The 20,483-nt window shown below is 41.0% G+C and overlaps 1 protein-coding gene across 5 annotated transcripts in view; it reads left to right on the top strand.

The window, feature by feature from the left end:
- Window positions 1-14,919, top strand: part of mpped2a (metallophosphoesterase domain containing 2a) — a 194,011-nt gene extending 179,092 nt beyond the window's left edge. For all 5 annotated transcript variants that reach the window (XM_060839047.1, XM_060839044.1, XM_060839048.1 and 2 more), the window contains exon 7: window positions 9,238-14,919. In XM_060839047.1, coding sequence (XP_060695030.1) covers window positions 9,238-9,356 — 119 coding nt within the window. In that variant the 3' untranslated portion in view covers window positions 9,357-14,919. The remainder of the gene's footprint in view (window positions 1-9,237) is intronic.
- The last annotated feature ends 5,564 nt before the right edge of the window (window positions 14,920-20,483 follow it).

Here is a 20,483-nt window from a genome sequence, read left to right as displayed (position 1 = left end):
TAGCAGATTTCACAAATATTCTTAGAATACACACATTGCATGCACCATTTCCCCCACAGCCACTGATGGCAGCGTCAATATTCCCACTAGTGGTGAAAAATCCCATTAGAAATGATTCTCACAAACAATCGAAAAATTATTATAGGATATATTTTCTAATGGCTGAAGTTTTCAAATGACCTTACCTATCATGATAGCAAATTTTTTTTTACCACCCTGACAAAACCATAAAGTTATGTCCTTGGAAACGCCAACAGATTGTGGGTTTTTGGTGAATATTGGTCCCACAGAGAACACGTGTTAAGAAATCGTGGTCTGTACCCTAGGAGTTTCCCAGTCCCTGCAACTATTAATTTGAGCTATAGAGAGAAGTTGAATAGGCTGAGGCTGTTTTCCCTGGAGCATCGGAGGCTGAGGGATGACCTAAGAGGTTTACAAAATCATGAGGGGGATGGATATGATAAATGGACAAAGTCTGTTCCCTGGGGTGATGGAGTCCAGAACTAGAGGGCATAGGTTTAGAATGACAGGGGAAAGATATATAAGAAAGCTAAGGGGCAATTTTTTCACGGAGAGGGAAGTACGTGTATGGAATAAGCTGCCAGAGGAAGTGGTGGAGGCTAGTACAATTGCAATGTTTAAAAGGCATTTGGATGGGTATATGAATAGGAAGAGTTTGGAGGGATGTGGGCTGGGTGCAGGCAGGTGGAACTAGATTGGGTTTGGATATCTGATCGGCGTGGATGGGTTGGACCGAAGGGTCTGTTTCCGTGCTGTACATCTCTATCACTCTATGACTGTATAATCACAGACCAGTCCTGAATGGAGTGTCACAAGCTATTAAATTTCTATTGCTGTTTTTTCTATGCAGTGACTCAATGGGTAGTGCTCTTGTCTCTGAGTCAATAAGTTATGGGTTCAAGTCCCAATTCAGGGACTTGTGCGCAAAAATCTCTGCTGACATTTCACTGGAGTACTGTTGGAGATATTACACAATCTACTTATAACACGATATCACACTAGAACGGAACCATTGCATTATATCAGAACCAACTGTTTTCATTTATCTTTGAGTGTTGAGTCTTTGGAAATCCCTTCCTCAAAAGTCAATGGATGCAGAGTCTTTAAATATTATTAAGACAGAGGTAGATAGGTTCTTGACTGTCAAAGGGATGAAAGATTATCAGGGATAGGCAAGAATGTAGAGTTGAGATTAAAATCAGATCAGGCGTGACCTTGTTAAATGATAGGGCAAGCTCAAAGGGCTGAGTGGCCTACTCTTCCTCCTTGTTCAGTATGTGTTGCACTCCCGGCTCGGAAATCTGGAAGGAGCACTGTGCAGAAGTCATTTCTGGTTAGCTGACGCAGTGTAAAAGGAACCCAACATCTTTCTCCCTCTGCTGACAGCTAAAAACAGCACTGCAATTTTTTTTGTGCATGTTAATAATAGGGGTAAAAGAACTCCCAAGGTATTTGATAGGAACACAATCAGAATAAAAATCTGACCAGGGAGTCAAAGATCAGGTGATCAGAAGCAGGGTTTTGAGGAGAGATCGAAGGATTTAGGGAAGGAATTCTAATACCTAGACAGTTACCAGTGATAGAGAGAAATGAGCAGTGTGATGGATGGGATGCAGTGTTGGGAGGATTGCAGAGTTAATAATTAATCTAAGTTAATACTTAAAGTATTATTCAAAGCTATACTCAGAGAGGCAAATATGCCGCAGTGAACTTAGCTATTAGGTGTTTTTTTTTGGTCAAAGTTAACATAATGCAGTCAACTTTGCCACAGAGCGATTGGTTAAAATTAATTGGAATGCACTTTCAAATTGCTGCATAAAATCTTGTGAACCTTATCATGACGGAATCCTTTTGAATTCCATTTCAGAAATGCAGGAAGTGCTGAGGGATCACTTTGTCATGAAACAAATGACATTAGGCAGCTAATTGTTTGATGTCATCTTGGACTCATTTGCATTTCCAATCGCACACGCACGCACACTGGCAGCAATTCGTGTTACAGAAATTGCTTCTTAAAATGTCAAAAGCTTTCAGAGAGCAGTGTATGGAGGACAAGCCAGGCAGCTTCAGGGATCAGCCTGTTTCACTAACAGCCTGATCTGCCAGCTCCTCCTGAAACATCGCATTTAGAGCCATTTAAGGAGCAACAATCATTTTTGGGGGAGAAACCTCCTGTTTTCTCAAATGTTCCGAGCTGCTGATTCCCGGGGGCTGTATTCTGAATCGAATAGAATTGATTGGTCACCCTGAATTGTTGATTGATCGAATACAGCTATTGATTCAATATTGAACATATTTGCTTGCAATCCTCATCAAAGGATGCCTGACCTCATCGTATCTGCCGTAGGGAGCAGGCAGAGGACACACAGTCCCTCAAGCCTGTTCAGCCATTCAGTGTGTTTACAGCTGATCTGTACCTTTACAACACAGCCCCAGAAGTATTTCAGCATCTACAGGGAGTTTTCCTGTGTAAGAGGTTTCCACAGAGGTGTTTCTGTCTCTGCAGAGGAGCGTGTAGAGAGGGGTTCCCAAGAGTTTCCCCCACCCCAAAAGTCTGAATATTCCCAAAGTGACCTCAAGAATGTGCCAATATATGTATAAGTTTGGCGAGGATAATTTTTCATGCTAATAATTGGTCTCTGGTTTCATCCACACTTGCCTCTACCAGCTTCCACCACCACCTGAAGATCTACGCACTATTCCTGTTCTGTCCTCTACAGCATCTCTGATTGTATTCACTCTGCCATATGTGGCCGTATGTTCAGTCAGCTGAGCCCTATTTCCTACCTATATATCTCTGCCTGTCTACCTTACCTTCCGTTTCTAAAACACCCCTTAAAATCTATATCTTTGATCAGGCATTTGGAAACCAGCCCAAGGAGCTGACATGGTGCAGTGTCAAATTCAGTTTAATAATCTATGAAACACCATTGGGATGTTTAGCAATGTTGTAAGCACTTTCAAACTCACGGCAGTTAAAACATGGGCAAGGAAACCTCCTGCTGTTTACCGTCCTCACTCGGCCAATGAATCAGACCTCCTCCATATTGAGCAACACTTGGAGGAAGCGATGAGGGTGGCAAGAGTGCAGAGTATACTCTGGGTGAGCTATTTCAATCTCCTCCATCAAGGGTGGCTTAGTTGCACCATTACTGACCAAGCTGGTCAGGTCCCTGAAGGACACAGCTGCTGGGCTGGGTCTGAAGCAGGTGGTGAGGAAATCAGCAAGGGAGGAGTTCATACTTGACCTTATCCTTACTAATCTGCCTACAGCAGATGCATTTGTCCATGACAGTATTACTAAAAGTGATCACCGCACGGTATGTCTGCAGACTTTAATTCCTGTCTTCACGTTGAGAACACCCTCTCGTCATGTGGCGTTCACACCATGCGATTGACTCCAAACCAGATCAGGCAATTCATACCCAGGAGTCCAGCAGCACAATTGTACACCATCACAATCTGCAATCTCAGCATATTTCCTACTCTACCTTTACCATCCAGCCAGGGCATCGCCCCGGCTCAATGAAAAGTCCCGGGGGGGGGGGGGCATGTCAGGAGCAACACCTGGCAGCCTGGTGAAGCTACAAACCCACCTGTTTGTGTGCCACACAGTCTGAGCAGCAAATGAGTAGGCAGAGCTAAGCGATCCCACAACCAATGGACCAAATCTAAGGAAGGCTCAACCGACCCAAAACATTAACTCTGATTTCTCTCCCCAGAAGCTGCTGGAATGGCTGAGCTTTTCCAGCAATTTCTATTTTTGTCTCTGATCTACAGCACCCGCAGTTCTTTCACCTGCCAGCCTGCCACATGCCCTTGTGAATGGTGGTGGACAGTTAAATCATAATTGTTGTTGCGTGAGCTCTGCTTACTTTATATTGTAATGGCAACAGCAACTGTTTAAATGAAGTGACTGTTCATTTAAAATGGGTGAGCCGAGGTATCAAGATAACTGATATCACTGTCAGTTGCACACGAAAGTCTGTTGACTCGGTCTTGCTGTGTTCCTAATGAATAAGTAGACAATCAGAATTAACAACTGTGATTTCATGTCGGTGATTTCTCATGTGGGAACTGTACCTACTCCACTCTAATTAGAGACTGTCATGGATTGGGGTAATGTCTGCACCACCTCAAACCCACAGCCACACATCACTGTCGCTCCTTAAAGCACACCACTGACCAACTCATGTCAGCCTGATATCCATCAGAAGTGTCACTTAACTTCTGCTTTCAGCATCCTGTGTCGGTTCAGTTTCCCCATCCCTCCCTACCACTGCCAAGAAGATGGGCTTACAGCTCAAAAGGAGGCAATTCAGCCTGTCAAGCCCCTGATTGCTCACTGCAAGTGTGCTTTAGTTAGTCTGTCTCATCTGCCCTTTCCCTGTAGCCTTGAATGCTTTTTCTCCCCATGTTTACAAGTCCCCATTCAATTGACCTCCACCATGCACATTCCAGATCCGAGCAATGACTGTGTTTATAAAACAAATATGTCACTTTTAATCACTTCAAATCAGTGTCTCTACATCCTTCTGACAATGGGAACAGCTTCTCCCTGTCCAGATGTCCCTCAGTTATGAATACCTCAATCAAATGTCTTCTCAAGCTGCCCCCTTTGACTGCTGTCAGCTTTCCACTTTCGCCTTTGTGATGTGAGTTCTTTTAGCTTCCATTCCCTCCACTGATAGTTACTCATTCTATAATCCTCTCTATTGGTACTCTCTAAACAGGTGTCACTTTAATATCCCTTCATTACTTACTTTGAACATTCTCTTCATTTCTGTATCTTCACCACTCCATTCCCAATTCTGCCATGCTCCCCTCAACTCTTTCTCCTTTACCCCAACCCTCCCTTTCTATAAATCCTAATCCTGCGTTTCTCCCTCTCATCCCAATCCCCTGTGCAATCGTCCTGTGACCATGGACATACAAGAGCCTTTGTCTTTGACAGTTACTACTGGTTTGCTTAAAATTGTAGTTCTTTCTCTATAAAGCCAGGGAGTTGAGGCTTTTGAGTGCCATTTCAGAGATTTCAGGCTGAAGATTGACCTTCAGCACATTACCATGGGAATACAACATGGAGGGTAATATCATCTTATTGGTTACCTTTTTAATGAGACATAAAGAACATTATTCACGGTAGACTGTACCTGATATTCTGGGCAATCGTGTTTACATAAATAAAACCACAGATATAAGGGCATTCAACTGTTCCTGTTTTATTGAATTCTGTGTATAATTACTGAGAATCTATGACACAAAAGCAGGCTATTTTGTCCAACAGGAGTAGACCAGCATATGTAATGCACTTGAGCACCGTTAGCTAAATTTATCATCACAATCTTCTATTTCCTTCTCCTTCATATACTTATCTAGCTTATGCATTACCATATGCACACAGTTTGCTTCAACTAGTCCCTGTGGTGGGGACTTGCACATCTTATTTTGGGTAAATACGTTTCTTTTGAATTTTCCCTCAGATTTCTTGCTGACTATCTCATGTTAATGGCCTCTAGTTATGCTATTCCCCGTAATATAGAGTGCTCACTCTGTATCCACACTGTTACAGGCCAGTTGGGGAGGCTGGACTGAGTCCTTCCTTTGTCCCTGTCCACCGTTGACCACTACAAAGTTTGAGTTTGAAAATGATGGTAGTGTTGTCAGTTATATATTAGACTGCATCAGTATCAGATTCAGCCAAGATTCTACAATTAACAAATAAAGATTTAGCTTATTGTAGAGAAAAACTATGCAAAGATTATTAGCAAAATGTTTAAACTGTGACACTTATTTGTTAGCCTATTTTTGTGAAGTAGTTTAAATATTAGGTAATTCAGTCTTGAACTCTGATTTTAAAGCCAATACATGTCAGAGAGAACATATGATGGCAGGGACACATGTAGTGTTAATGGAAGTTTGTTTGTATTGTAGGGGGAGGGGTTACAACAGGTAAGAAAATACGTTGCACCATTAGCTGTAGCAGAATCTAGGATGAGCACATTTTTAAAGTTTAGTTGAAAAGCATTTGGGTTCAGTTCAAAGGATATCGGAGAAGAGTCAATTACAAGTATAGCCTCTCCTGGAAAAGTAAATTGTTAAAAGTAAAAGTAAAAGAATAATTATCTCACTTTAAGTGTTGTAGTTTGTAAAAACTTCCAAATTTGGGAATGTTTGGTTTGAATTAGATTAGATTAGATTAGATTACTTACAGTGTGGAAACAGGCCCTTCGGCCCAACAAGTCCACACCGACCCGCCGAAGCGAAACCCACCCATACCCCTATATTTGCCCCTTACCTAACACTACGGGCAATTTAGCATGGCCAATTCACCTGACCCGCACATTTTTGGACTGTGGGAGGAAACCGGAGCACCCGGAGGAAACCCATGCAGACACGGGGAGAACATGCAAACTCCACACAGTCAGTCGCCTGAGTCAGGAACTGAACCTGGGTCTCAGGCGCTGTGAGGCAGCAGTGCTAACCACTGTGCCACCGTGCTGCCCACAAATTCTGCAGACTATTTAGAACTGAGAATCTTTCAGCTCTCAATTGTGTGGTTATTCAAGGGAAAAGACTTCACAGTTCACAGGATAGGGACTATGAATAAACAGTTAAGTCAAGTCTTTTGATTTGATCGAGTAGGACCATTTCTGTGGATTTAATTTAACTGTAAGTTGATAGCACTGGGGAGTAGATGGGCTTTTAAACGATTTCAAAATGCACAGCAAAACCAACTTAAATTTCGATAAATTGTTTGGTATATTTTGTTCTTATTTCTTTTGTGCAGTAAACCTTCAATTTCATTGTTAAATCTAAATCTGCAGCCTTGTGAGCAACTGCCACATTAAATTTGAAATTCATTTTGTGATCATCTTGTCCATTTATTGCAAAAATAAACTTTGTTAATAAACATCTTTACATGCATGCACAGGTACTAGACCAGTTCTGTACAGCTTGTGCGTAGCAAGAAAATCCAGCCATGGATCTGACATTCCTTGCATTTCTGGAACCATTCTTGTCAATCTGCTCTGTAACCTCTCCATTGCCTCAATGGCCTTTCTTTAATATGGTGACTCGAATTATGCCCTGGTCCAGCCAAGGTCTGATTTGAGTTCCTATAACTTCCCTAGTGTGCAATTGGCTGCACTGTTTCCCTACAAATCCAATAGTGGTCGCAATTCAAATGTTACTGGTTGCAATGCACATTGGGAGACTGGAAGGATACTTGAGGATGCTATATCAATGAACATTCTTTGAGGCCATCAGGTACTGATGACTCACACTGGATGAAGTTAGTTATCATTACAGCACCTTAAATAACATGTCTTCTAAGTAGAAATACCAACAGGACAGAGTTAAACTCAGTACTGGATGTACGTTTGCTCGCTGTGCTGAAACATTCATTTTCAAACGTTTTGTCACCATACTAGATGACATCATCACTGAGCACCCAGTGAAGCACTGTTCTTAGTGACCTGCTTTCTATATATGTGTTAAACTCAGTACATCCATGGATTTATTACCTACCGACATGAAGTTATGAGAATTCTATAAAGTTTTCATCTTGCCCTTTTAGGTAATTGGAAAATTGAGAACTTCCTAAAGACTTCTCTTTTCCCCTTGAATATTGTAGATTAACGTGAAATGATTAAAACTAATCAGTGAAGTTTCAATGCCCCATCCATGTTGAGCTGCAGTTGTCAACTTTAATGCAACAACCCATTGCATGAATTGCTTTTCTTCATCAATCTCAGCCACTTTGAAGAATTGCCTTGGTTTCTGTATGTCCATTTTCACATAAGAAACAGGGATGTTGGCCTATTGGTTGTGCGCTTACGTTTGATATGATCATGACTGATCTCAATTTCCTGACCATTCCACATCTCCTTTGATTCCCTGAGAGAGCAAAAACCTCTCTTTCAGTCTTAAATGTATTCAATGATGAAGCATCTACTTCTCTCTGCGGTAGAGAATTCCTAAAATTTACATCCCTTTGAATGAAGGAAACCCTCCTTATCTCATTGCTAAATAATTAGTCCCGCACCGTGACACTGTGTCGCCATATTCTAGATACCCCAGCCAGAGGTAACAAGTTCTAGTGTATATCCTGTAAAGCCCCTTCAGAATTTTACATATTCCAATGAGATCACATCTTAGTCTTCAAAGCTGCAGAGAGAGAATTTGCTGAGCCATTCTTTATAGACAAACATTCTCATTACGGGAAACAATATTCTGAAGTAGACTTTTTTTTTGGAAGTGTAGTCAATGTTGGTATGAACATGCAAGTGCCCATTTTGCACTTAGCCTGACACCATCAATAGCAAATCGATTAGTGCATAGATTACTTGAATTTTGTTTTTAGGGGGGAATGTTGGCCAAGAAACCGGGTGAACATGCGATCTATTTAATTGTTTCATGGGTTCCTTTGTATATCCCTCTGAGAGGATGGATAAGAACCTTGGTTTAACCTTTTATTCACTTCGCTATATCTCCAACTGCTTTGATTTGATTTATTATTGTCACATGAACCGAGATACAGTAAAAACTATTGTTTTACTGCACGCTATCCAGACAAGTCATACCTTACATAAGTACATTACTACTGTAACAGAGCAGCACTCCCTTAGTATTGAAATGAATCTGTATCATGTATTCACGTTTCTAGAGTAGACCTAGAACCTAAACCTTCTGACCAAGGCTGCCACTGAACAATTTGAGATCAACTCTGGCATTGTTTTCATTAAAAACGAAAATTAAAGGAGATTCAGGATTAAGACACTTACAATTCAAGATATGTTTCTCTTGCACCAAAAACAACTTACATCTGCACAGCATCTTTTAACATAGCAAAACATCCAAAGGCAATTCATGGAAGTGATTTATCAACTAAAGTTTGACAGCCAAGGAAACATCAGGACAAGTGACCAAAAGCTTGGTCAAAGAGGTTAGTTTTAAGAAGTGTTTTAAAGGAGAAGGGAGTCATGGTCAACAATGAATGTGCTACCACCTCTTAGGTCTTTGGCACCCATTACCTCAGAAACTTATAGAAATATCATGCTTCCTGTTCTGAACCCATACGGCACTGGGGGACAGGGTGGTTGTGAAACAGTGTGAGTTCGGAGTGTTGATGTGTCTGTGGTACAGAGCGCGGGATAACGAATCTGGTGTTCCTTCAGGAAGTTAATGCTGAGGTGACCCTTTTCTCCTCCACAGGTTACGGTATCATGACAGACGGCTACACCACATACATAAACGCCTCCACTTGCACAGTCAGCTTCCAGCCAATAAATCCGCCAATTATCTTTGACCTTCCGAACCCTCAAGGCTCCTGAGAACTGCTCCTCACAGCAAGATGGAGGTTCTATAAACTGCCATTTTTTTTTCTAATGGAAAGCGTGACTTTAAAAGAAAAATAATAATTCTGTTTAAATGTTTTCTCTTGTATGACCTGGTTCTTTTTTTTTGTAAAAATGCTGGTACAAATCGTAGCGATTGTGCTGTTAATACAGATTGGTTCTCATAAGATTAATGAAGCTTTGTGACTTTGTAAGAGCTGAACTATGATATTTTGTTTGCATCTGCTGGTTCAACTGTTAAGGAAATAATCGCAGTCATTGAATGTCAGATTTTTGGTTTCAATTCAGAACAGATTTCTTGATGTCAGAGGTTTCTGAAGAGGCTATCTTCAACAAAAATGAACATTTTGATGTGAAGGTGGATGATTGTAACCAGGTGAATTCCTTCTGAAATTCCCCCCTCCACATGTCCCTGCCAATTTGTGCCCCTTTGGCAAATGTTGGTAACCCAACCCCATCTCATGGCCACTGCTAAAGAAATGAGGACTGACTTTTTGACGGATCAATCCTCACTAAGCTTTGGAATCATCCACCAATTAATGCTACCAGTTTCTCTTGGCCCTCAATCAAGCCTTTCAATTTTCTATTCCCTGTATTCCATTTCGAAACATAAAAAAGCCCATAATCGAAATGCTTTAATGAAGCTTAAGGTGTCCATTTAGTGTATGTGCTTTTGCACAAAGAGTTTGCTTCTGTGTTTTAGCTGTATAATGTCATTCCTGGCTAAAGACTTGGCCAGATACAGAAACTATTCTTATTTACCAGTGGAGCAGATCAAAAGCTTTGGAACATTTAATTTACTGAATTGACGACATTCAATAGCCCAGCGAAGCTGAGCATTAGTCATCTCCTTATAAGGCTGCTAGATTCCCTGCATGCTGCGTTCTTGATCCATGAAGAGCTTTCTGTTTGGTTCGTGAACACAGGCAAGTCATTTCCCAGTGTGAATTGGGGTCAGAAAAATAATCAGCGGGTGGATTGTGTCCTTTGTTCCTGAATGGCATGTTTGTGGTTAGAAATTGTAAGTGGTTGGCGTGAGACCAAGTGGGATAGGAAGGTTGCTAAGGAGAGAGAAAGGTTGCTTCAATTGATCTTCCACACTCTCTATTGTAACAGGTAAGAGTGATAAATTACCATTAGGGCCATCAAACCCATCCTCATCCAGTCAACTGCCTTAAGCCATTATCTAAAATATTTGCCCATAATCCTCACTTTCTTCTGATAAGGGGAGTTATAGAGTCATAGAGATGTACAGCGTGGAAACAGACCCTTCAGTTCAACTCGTCCATGCCGATCAGATATCCCAACCTGAACTAGTCCCATTTGCCAGCACTTGACCCATATCCCCATAAACCTTTCCCATTTATATACCTATCCAGATGCCTTTTAAATGTTGCAATTGTACCTGCCTCCTCCACTTCCTCTGGCAGCTCATTCCAGCCATGCACTACCCTCTGCGTGGAAAGGTTGCCCCTTAGGTCCTTTTTATATCTTTCCCCACTCACCATAAACCTATGCCCTCTAGTTCTGGACTCCCCGACCCCAGGGAAGTGACTTTACACACAGAATAATTCGAATGATCTCCCAACAATTCGCAACGCTTCCAAAGCAGGATGGATCTTGCCAAAGACCATGTGCCAAATGATCACTTCTTGAGTTTTTTTTTGTGTGCTCTCTGCACCAAGGTTCAACCTCGTCATCCAAACAAGGGTGCACCACCTCTTTCAAGAGGTTACTTCGCCTTCCTAGGCTATGTCATTGTTTCTCAGGAATTTTGTTATATGATCAGTTTTGAGTACCAACACCTTAGGCCTGATTTCAGTATGGGCAATACTCACATGGAACCTCACCAACCCATGTATCAGAAGATCGCAAATATGCTCCCCAGGACAAGTTGGGAATGTCACCACTCCATTTTGAGATGCCATTAGAGTCTGGTGAAAGCAGAAGGTTTTGCTTTAATTTGGTTAACTATTTGCTTGCAGTCATCTTGAAAGTTACCTCTTGTATGTTCCTTTGCTCTTGTGCTTGGGTATTGTTGTGTCCAGCTGTTTGATTGATGAAGATCCCACAGCACTATTCCAAGAAGAGTCTGGATGTTCATTTTGTGCTTTTCCAATCCATCACCGTCAATAATCAACTCCTAGTCACTATCATACTTACAGACAGAGAGTTCCCACCACCCTCTGAGAGAAACTCCTCACAAAAGCCTTTTGTTCAAGTTCAAGTGCTCCAAATGTGTGCTAAGAAAAGTTATATTCAAGTTTAACATAACTTCCATGCTTTAATTCTATCACTTGGAAAATCGGCTCCCTTGCTCTGTTTGCCTTTTCGTGGCCTGATTATCCTGTTCCACTTTAATGATTTGTGTCTCACTGCCTATACATTTCAGCACTCCATTTAGATAGTTATATCTTTGTTCATCTTACATTTATGAATCTCTTTGTCAGTGGCACACCCATTGTGCAAGTTTGTTAAAGTCTTGCCATATTCTGTTACAGCCCTTCAAGTGTCTTAATTAGACTAATCCCATTAAATTTGATACCATTCTTAAATTTTGAAATTACATATGAGCCAGTAGTCACTTGTACAGAAGGAGATGTAGGCTGTAGGGAGGATCAAAAGCTGTCTAGGGAGCAAGCATGAACAGAAGGAAACTGCAGAGGCACACTTCAGTGAGAGGAAGAGTTTTGATTGAGAAACCTGCAGCTCTAGGAGGTCAGCTAAAATGGCCAATCTGACCCTGGGAAGATTCTGTCTGTGTGCTCACCTTTCTGTTTGATCCCCAGTGTTGCTCTGAAGCTGCAGTTAAAGCAAGCCAGTTATTTTGTCATTAAACGCTTATTTTCAGATGTATCTATCAAACCTGATTTTCTTTCAGTACTGCAAGGGCGATCAAGTAGGGCAGAAGTGAGTGAAGGAATGTTCTGCCTGTGTACAGGGACATTCAGGAAATCTTCCCGTTATTCCTGAGCTACAGTGCTAAGCCAAGCATCTGGGAAGGAATAGATTTAATTGGATTCAACATTATCCTCCATATTTCAGTCAAACTGGAAGCGGTAATTTTTCTATCGGAACATGTATACATGACAACACTATGCTTGCGTCTCTAATTCTCGTAGGACTTAACCAGATGCTGCAGAAACTTGCTCACCAACCTATGGATTCTGGCAAGTCATCCTTCCTAATGTTGGCCAACACATTAGTCCAGTGTTAGCGCAAAAAGCGGTTGTGGTATCGGTCAACCAGTATTATTGACTTGCGATGACATAGCGCTAACATTGATTCCTCCTTGAGGTGATGGCAGAGTTATGTGCTTCACCTTCCATCTTGCTTAATCAAAAGCTGCATCCAGATTCTCCTGTATAATTGTAAAGAAGGATCTTGTTTGTACATCGATTGAAGACTGAGGAAATCACTTGTCTTAAGTACCCGAGAAATGTCAGTAGGTCATAACGTCCCTGGAGCCTACTCTGCAAATCAATACGATTGTGGTTCTTCATTTACATTGACTTTATTAGCCTGCGTTGTGCCCTGTTTCCCTTGATTCCCTCAGTTCCCATCTCAATCTTGAATATGTTTAATGAGAAAGCATCGACAGCATACTGAAGTAGAGAATTCCCAACATTCTCAGTCTCTGAATGACGATGCTTCTCCTATACTCAGTCTCAGGTTAAGGGTTCAGCCATTTAGGACTCCAACATTCTACACTTCAAGGCCAAGGGGATACCTCTGCATGTCAACCTTTTCAAGGTTCCAATAAAATCACCTCTTGTTCTTCTGGATGATAGGAAAGATGTATTCCCATTCTGTTGCAACTCTCCTCAGAACAGCCTTCTCATCCCAGAACTCAATCCTACGTTGCACCTGTTCAGAGATAAGTATATGCTTCATTAGGAATGAGGACTAAATTTGTCCTCTGTACTGCAGCTCTGCTCCCCGTAAGAGGCCATTTGGCATTTGTAGTGTCATGAGTGGAGCTTATCCCAAACAAGATTTGCATTACCAAGGAAACAGCTACCTGCAAGTATTGATTTGAGCACCAAGACAATGGTCATAACTTGTGTAAATGTAGTGGGTACACAGAGTGCCATCCACGAGAAACTAAAATCATCTAGACATTTCGAATTCAAATCTGGAATTTTAATTTTATTTAGCCGAGACTGCAGCATCTTATGTTTTTACAGTAGTTTCAATGTAAGAAAAGTTCTAAAGATCTTCATAAATGAAATGAATGCTGAGCAGCTGTAAGGGAGATGGTGAAGATTCAAAGATCACTGGAGCTTTTTAAAAAATGAGAGGAGCAGGAGAGTGTTTAGGAGTGAATTTTTACAGTTGACATTCTACCTACTTCCTGACTTTTTACTCAGTCTGCCTTCATTTTCCAGGCTGTCCCCATCTACCTGGTTTTGCAGCCAGAAGAAATGCAGACTCTGTACTGTGACAGGAGTAGGAAATCACTGGAAGAACAGCAGCATAGCTACCTTTTTAGGTGCTTTCTAAACGAAGCTCCACACATTGAAGTCTTTCTGTCCTCCTCAAGGACATAGACCCACCCCAAACCCTACCATTTCCACCACCTGCCTGGCCATGCCCTCCAATTGTTGAAAGCTTCTTTTCATTTTGCAAGTTCTTTCATCTCTCTGCTATGTTCCTTGGAGCAAAATGAAGCTAATAACCTTGGACAATTGCAGCAGAAAGCAGCAACAGTCCAGGAATAAATAATACCTTTATTTTTCCTCCTATTAGAAAGTGTGGATCTAATCCATTTCTTTTGAAAATTGATCAGTAACTCAGTAAGGGGAGATTTGTTACTGGTTCAGAGTTTCAATGGTGTGCCTCGATTCCACTAAAGAATAGACATTTTCTGAATACAGTACTCCAAGTACGTTCTCACCATTGAGGTGTAATTTAGAAGTTACTTTGGGAAAGGCTGGGTCAAATTCAGATTGATAGAGCTCAACAGTATCTTTGGGTCACAAACTGGAGATGTCCTCAAACAAGCCTCTTTCAAGAAGCCAGTGCAGAAACCAATGGCCACATAGCATTTTTCTGGACAGTATCTAGGCTTTCAACTTGTTAAACATCACTTTCAGTGTAATTAATCTTGGCGCAGGCAAGGGCAACATTCATTTTCCATTGTGTTGACGCTATGGGTTTTCTTGTTGTGGTGAGTTCAGAGGGTGGTTGAGGGTCTGCAACATTGGCGTGGGACTCGAGTCACTTAAAAATCCAGATCATGCAAAGGTGACATCTCACAATGCCCCACCCATTTGTGAAACCCTACAATAAATGCACACCTTCACCTTCATTATCGCTTATTTATTCTTGTAACTGCTGGTCTTTTTTTATTATTGTTTTTTTGCACTGTGTATAAAAGCAAGCTCGCTCGCGCACATGAAGAAAAAAAGGTTAATTGCCCAATAACTTGTTTAAAGTTGAGCATTATAAATGCTGGAGGGCTTCTTTTATTTTCCCTTGATTTTCCTCTCTCTGTTGAACGGAAATTAGCAAATAGAATTCTTTTGTTTCCATAAAATTATTGTGATATTATATATTTAGCAGCCTTTATATCTAAATAAAACTGCAAGATTTTTACTTAAGAGGTTTCTTGTCCTTACTCCCAGCAACTCAGTTTACAGGTTGCCTTCTGTGGAACAGCTGATTTTCAGTGAGCTGTTCAAAAGTTTGTTGTCAGCATCTTCTTACAGGTAATGTTATATTTCTTTTTATGATCAGAAGCTTCACAGCACCAACATTTAACTCTTAGCTCCCTTCCGTCAAAGCTGTCAGATTGTGTAAACCCATGGATCACTGAATAATTTTGCTCTTCTTCACAAGAAAGGTGATCCTTGCCTGGAATGAGGGTACAATAAAAAGTCTGTTTATGTATTCCTGAGATGAAGACTTGCCCTTGTGAGGAGAGGATTTAAAAAAAAATAATTTATTCATGGGTTGAAGACTGGCTAGGCAGCATTTATTACCCTCAAGCTGCTGTGTGTCTGGAGTCATACATAGACTAGACAAGGAAGGCACTTCTCCCTAAAGGGAGATTAGTCAACTAGTTTTTACAACAATTGACAATAGCAGTATAATCACCATTAAGAACTTTTCATTGGATTAAGCTTTCACCATCTGTTATGGTGGGATATGTACCATGTCTTACCATTCTTTTAGGATTCTAATTCATTGACATTGCCACAATGCCAAAACCTCACCCTGTTGGTAGAATAGGACTATATTCTTTGGGGAGAAAGTGAGAACTGCAGATGCTGGAGATCAGAGCTGAAAATGTGTTGCTGAAAAAGCGCAGCAGGTCAGGCAGCATCCAGGGAACAGGAGATTTCGACGTTTCAGGCATAAGCCTTTCTTCAGGAATGAAGAAGGGCTTATGCCCGAAATGTTGAATCTCCTGTTCCCTGGATGCTGCCTGACCTGCTGCGCATTTTCAGCAACACATTTTCAGCTATATTCTTTGGGGTCTAGAAGAATGATGGCAAAACTTGCACCATTAGTTAGTTAATGTTCCTTTGCATGATGGGGCAAGTCCGGCATCTGCAAAACTCGCTCACAGTCTTCACTCAGAAGGTTCAGCCAACCAGGACATAAATGAGGAAAAACATCTTCCCTCAACTTTTTATGATTCCTTAGAAGTTAGTGGGACAGTGTATACCAAGCGATAGTGATGTTTGGGACATTGTCTTTCAGCTATGGCTCAGTGAATATTATGGCAAACATTTTATTAATTGGCAACCATGGGACCTGGAGCATGACAGTTGATCAGATATTCCGGATAATCAGGAGGTATGGGTAACTGTGGTAATCCCTGACCAGGTGACACTTCAAGTCATCAACATCCCTCAAACAATCAATGTAAAAACATCAAGACACCTCCTAAAATCAATGTACAATGTAGGAATGTAAAGCAGCAGGAAGACACATCAATGGTATACTTTGTTTACAGCATAAATACTCAGATATCGCGGTAAATTGCAATTTTTGAGATATGTAACGTTTGCCGGTTTTATCAAGAGCTACTGGTTGAAACAATATTTGCTGTACTATGCCAACTATCCCTTCTGTTCTTAAATGAAGAGAGTACATTGGCATCACCCCCTTCCTCTAGCCCTGCCCCTTCCCTCCTGCAAACTGGCTCCTTGAGTTACATAGCAAATAGAATCCCTCCAGTATGGAAATAGGCCATTCAGCTCATCAAGTGTACACTGACCTTCTGAAGACCATCCCATCCCCTATCCTATCCCTGTAAGCCTGCATTTTCCATGGCAAACCCACCTAGCCTGCACATCCCTGGAAACTATGGGCAATTTAATATGGCCAGCCACCTAATCTGCACACCTTTGGACTGTAGGAAGAAACTAGAGCACCCAGAGAAAACCCACACAGATAATGGGAGAGTGTGCGAACTCTGCATAGACAGTTGCCTGAGGGTGGAATTGGATTCAAGTCCCTGGTGCTGTGAGGCAGCAATGCTAGCCACTGTGCCGCTCTCATGCTACCATCTCGATCCAAGCTGCTATTTTAACCAAGGTATCTCCATCAGGCCAATCTAATGAGCATTTGAATCAGGCATCAATCAACTGTGTTTTTATGACATTTGTTTCTGAAATTGCACTGTGGACCTAGCATCCACCCCCAGACCAAGAAGAAAATCTTGGTCGTCTATTGCCCCTGACATCTCTCACCTTTGCACCTTCTGCACAAGAATGAAAACAAGAAAACAATAACTTATTTCTTATAACAAACTTAAACTCTAACATGTGGCAAAAATAATTATTAATTAAGACACACCATGCCACTGTGTCTCACAAAACAATCAAAATCCAAAAAAAAATCAGGTTGATTTGTCAATGATCAAATGTCTTTGTCTATGCAGTAAGTGACCACCATGCCTTCAAGTAATATTTTTAAAATGTGGTTTAAAAGTAGTCCAAACTTTCATTTTTCCAGTTTATATTTTCACATTGAATCCTTACATACATCAGCCTTGGTGGGACGGAACACCATTTTTGAATGTGTTTTGTCACAAGGCAAACATGATACATATACAATAAACACAGAAAAATAAATCACTCACCTTCACTTTTTGTATGGAATTTGTGTAATTCTTTTTCATCTTATCTCCTCAACTGTTGAACCAACCCAACATCGTTAATTCGTGATAATCTGTCTGCAATTATTTTATCTATTCCAAGGATACAATCAATTCTGACATCATAAAGTTGAATTAATAAGCTCTGTCAAAATAATGGGTGGCACAGTGGTTAGCACTGCTGCCTCACAGCGCCAGAGACCTGCGTTCAATTCCCGCCTCAGGCGACTCTGTGTGGAGTTTGCACATTCTCCCCGTGTCTGTGTAGGTTTCCTCCGGGTGCTCCAGTTTCCTCCCACAATCCAAAAATGTGCAGGTTAGGTGAATTGGCTGTGCTAAATTGCCCATAGTGTTAGGTGGAGGGGTAAATGTAGGGGAATGCGTATGGGTAGGTTGTGCTGGGTAGTCTGTGGGTCAGTACAGACTTGTTGGGCTGAATGGCCTGTTTCCAGACTCTAAGTAATCTAATTTTGAATTTTCAAAAAGCCAGAGGGATATGTTTGGTGTATGTTCGTGTTTCTTCATGGTCATGACAGAGTTAAGCTTAAATTGTTTAAGCATCAGTAATAATCATAGAGAGACAGCTGTGTTCAAGAAGGCAGCTCTCACCACCTTCTCAAGGGCAGCTGGTGATGGGCAATAAATGTTGGCGCAGTCAGCGTCACCCAAGTTAGATGAGTGAATAGAAATAATAATTCTGTAGTCATCTTTTTCACTGACAGTACTTCTTCTGTTACTCATTTAATTCATTATTTTGCAACAAAAGACACCACACCACTCCCGTTTTAGTAAAATCAGGGGATTCGTCAACTTTTAAATCATTAGGATTGCTTCATCTTCTCAAAAGCTGTTTGACATAATTTTGATCATCTTACCTTTCCCTGTTTTTGTAATAAATCTGCTAGCTGACTAGATTCAAAACTAGTTGAGTTGACTAGTGATTTTTTTAGCAGAGATAAAATCTTCTTTTCCACCTGAGCTGGCGTTTTCAAGGCTGGCATTATAAGGATGTTGCTTTATTGGTACTTATATCCTATACCTACATCTTGCATGTTTAACATTGTTATCTCTGCAAAATTCCTTGGATTCCCTCATTATCCCTCCTGTAAATATGAAAATATGATGTCTAACTGTCCCAGTGTTTCAGCATTGACTAATCAGATTGTAGGAGGTTCATCTTTGAGTTGCCCACTTCTCCTTCTACTTGTCTGTCACTGTCTGAGTAACCTCCCCTACTCTTACCACCAAACTCGCTGTTTCTAATCTTCCTCCCTAGGGTGACATCGCTTTATCATGTTTAATTGTTCTGCCTGTAACCTGAAGTATCTACCACGTAAGTAACATTGCAAACCCTCCTAACTACCTTGAATAGAAACTGAATCTTATTTTCAGTTGGCCACCTTGTAAAGGTAATAACGCTAACCCCTTGTCCGCTGTTTGGATTTTCCTGCTCCTCGGATACTGCCTGAACTGCTGTGCTTTTCTAGCACCACTCTAATCCAGAATCTGGTTTCCAGCATCTGCAGTCATTGTTTTTACCACTGTTTGGAATGTCCTAGTTACAGCTTTCATGTTTGCTCATTCTTTCATTTTTGCCTGTGAAGTTTTTTTAAAACATACTCTGTGCTGCTTACATGTTCTTGTGAGTCTCTGGAAACATGGGTCCATATTAAGAATTAATTTTATTTGTCTTAAAAACATTTTATGAATTAATTTTAATGGACCACTTACCTCATAACTATGGATCGATTCAGATGGGCTAAACCAATACAGGTAGATCCATTCGGTGAATCTGTGATAGCAAATTACAAAATCCAGTTCTTTGTTCCAGTCCTGTAGGTATTAGTGTCAATTTGCTGTAATCATAGTCTTGAGCATCTCATTGCATCTCTCCAAAGCTCCCAGTGTCTGATGATGATAGACTTCAGTTATTTTGTAGTCCATCCACCACCCACATTCAATAGTTGCAATGTGTACCATCTTCATGATGTTTTGCAGAAATTCACCCCAGCTCATGAGGCAGTGCCTTCCAAACCTGTGGCCATGATTATGTAGAAGGACATTCAAAGCACGTACATGGCAAAACCACCACCTGCAAGTCCCCTTCCAAAGTACTCACCATTCTGACTTGGAAATAGACTACCATTCCTTCAATGTCGCTACTCAAATTGTTGAAACCCCTTCCCCAATGGCATTATGGGTCTATCTACACCAGTGGTTTACAGTGATTCAAAAAGGCGGCTCGCCATCTTGTGATGCAGTGGTAGAGTCCCAACCTCTGAGCCACAAGACCTGGGTCCAAGTCTCACTCGCTTCAGAGATGTGTCATAAAATGTCTGAGCTGGTTGATTGAAAAAACAAAGAAAGAAAATCCACCACCATCTTCTCAACGGCAACCAAGGATGGACAATAAATATTGGACAAATGTGATGCCCACCTTCCACAAGGGAATTAAACAAATGATGAAAGATGAAAACAATTTGGACATAAAGTTAGAACTTTGGTCTGACTGTGTTTCAACTGGTGGTCCAGAACAAGTAGAAACAGTCACTTTTTCTATGTGCTGTCATTGCTTGCATTTACCCTGAAAGGAATAGCTTCTAGAAATTGTATCTCTAACTGTAAGGATATACTGATGTCTCACTTTCATCATGGTAATGGTGCTACACAATGTAATAGCATTCTACTGATCAGTCCTTCAAAAGCCAGAGTGAGTATTAAGGTTTATTAAATGCTAAGGCTTTCCAATGTACATAAAATGTATAACAGAACTCCGTTTGTATGAAGTCTTGGCCATGTAAAGTGCTTGTCTACTGACACTGCGTTTTCTGTATTTCTACTGTAAGAATGTCCTGCTGTAAGAATTTCAAATGCTACTCACAATGTTTTCTTGCAATATTTGGGCATTGCCACAATATGATGGACTAGTGATGGGTTGATGTGAGCTTCTCAACTTCCTCATCAGAACTCTATTCTGAACACAATTAAAGAGT

Source organism: Hemiscyllium ocellatum, chromosome 18, assembly GCF_020745735.1.
Source record: "Hemiscyllium ocellatum isolate sHemOce1 chromosome 18, sHemOce1.pat.X.cur, whole genome shotgun sequence".
In the NCBI taxonomy this organism is placed as follows: Eukaryota; Metazoa; Chordata; class Chondrichthyes; order Orectolobiformes; family Hemiscylliidae; genus Hemiscyllium; species Hemiscyllium ocellatum.
The sequence above is the reverse complement of the archived record's forward strand: the minus strand, read 5'-3'. Positions and strand labels throughout refer to the sequence as shown.